This window comes from Pterocles gutturalis, unplaced genomic scaffold (genome assembly GCF_000699245.1).
Source record: "Pterocles gutturalis isolate BGI_N339 unplaced genomic scaffold, ASM69924v1 scaffold46815, whole genome shotgun sequence".
NCBI lineage: Eukaryota > Metazoa > Chordata > Aves > Pterocliformes > Pteroclidae > Pterocles > Pterocles gutturalis.
Window position 1 is genome coordinate 274 of NW_010147605.1, and position 1,157 is coordinate 1,430.

Here is a 1,157-nt window from a genome sequence, read left to right on the forward strand (position 1 = left end):
TATGTTACAATTCTATATTGCTTTACATAGCCTGAGCTGTAAGAGATGCCAGTTCCATTGCATTAGGGTTACATACTGCAAAGTATGAATTTGCATGTGTAGTGCTTTTCCTTTATTTTTTCTTGACTGTCTGTATATTTTGATTATAGATTACTTTAAAAAAATTATCTAGAGAAATTGATTGCAGCAATGTTTTTCTAGATCCCTATGCTCAACTTCTTCTTGAGGCTATGAAGCAGTCTGGTTGGTATGTAAATTAAATCATGTTGTTCTGTGTAGTAACTTCACTATTATATGGGGTTACTGGTCTTTTTCAAATTCTTTCCTATAACTTTGTTTGTTTGGGCCTTTCAGCACTGTCTTCAACGACCGACACTTTTCTTGTGAAGATTGTGATGGCTGTGTCAGTGGAGGTTTTGATTCTGCCACATCTCAGGTGGGCACTGGACACTGTCCTCTTTCAAAGGACTACAATTTTTTTAGTGTTTTTTACTGGGATTAAATCTACTAATGCTGGTATCTGAGTTAAAGTCATGAAAACAAGATAGATGAAAAATGTTCTGTGGTATTTGAACTCGTACACAGCAGAATTATGAGGCTGTTGATGTTGAAAAACACTGATCTAAAGAGTCTAAATGCTGTAGATGGTGTGAGCTACGTCTCTGAAAAGTAAGGAAGATGTTGAAACTTGGTGAAAAAACTCCCTGTATTTTTCTTCTACAGATTGTTCTGTGTCAGAACAACATTCGCCAGCAATCCCATATGAACCGGGTGGTCACACATGAATTGATTCATGCTTTTGATCACTGCCGTGCACATGTTGACTGGTTTAAAAATGTCAAACACTTAGCATGTTCAGAGGTAAGTTAAAATGCTTCTAGCATTGTCATGTTAATTACTGCTGGTTATTAGGGATGTTTCATGTTTAAATAGGCGTGCTGTTACACAGACTTCCTTTGGTTTAATCCTATTGATACATTTTGTCAAGTCAACCTAAACAGTTTCATTCAGAAAACTAATATTTAGTTTTCCCAAATATTAATGAGTCAGTGTCATACTAAGTAGAATGTGATCACTGTGAGTGTAACTGTAACAAGAAGCGGTGTTATTAACAGAATCACAGAATCCCAGAATCCCAGAATGTTAGAGATTGGAAG

The 1,157-nt window shown here is 36.0% G+C and overlaps 1 protein-coding gene across 1 annotated transcript; it reads left to right on the plus strand.

The window, feature by feature from the left end:
- Nucleotides 1–149: 149 nt before the first annotated feature.
- LOC104470955 (mitochondrial inner membrane protease ATP23 homolog) lies at nt 150–861 on the plus strand (the record flags this gene model as incomplete). The annotated part of the gene is made up of 3 exons (XM_010086089.1): nt 150–247; nt 355–436; nt 724–861. Coding segments are annotated over 3 exons (318 nt in total), but the record flags the coding sequence as incomplete, so codon positions are not given.
- Nucleotides 862–1,157: the final 296 nt, after the last annotated feature.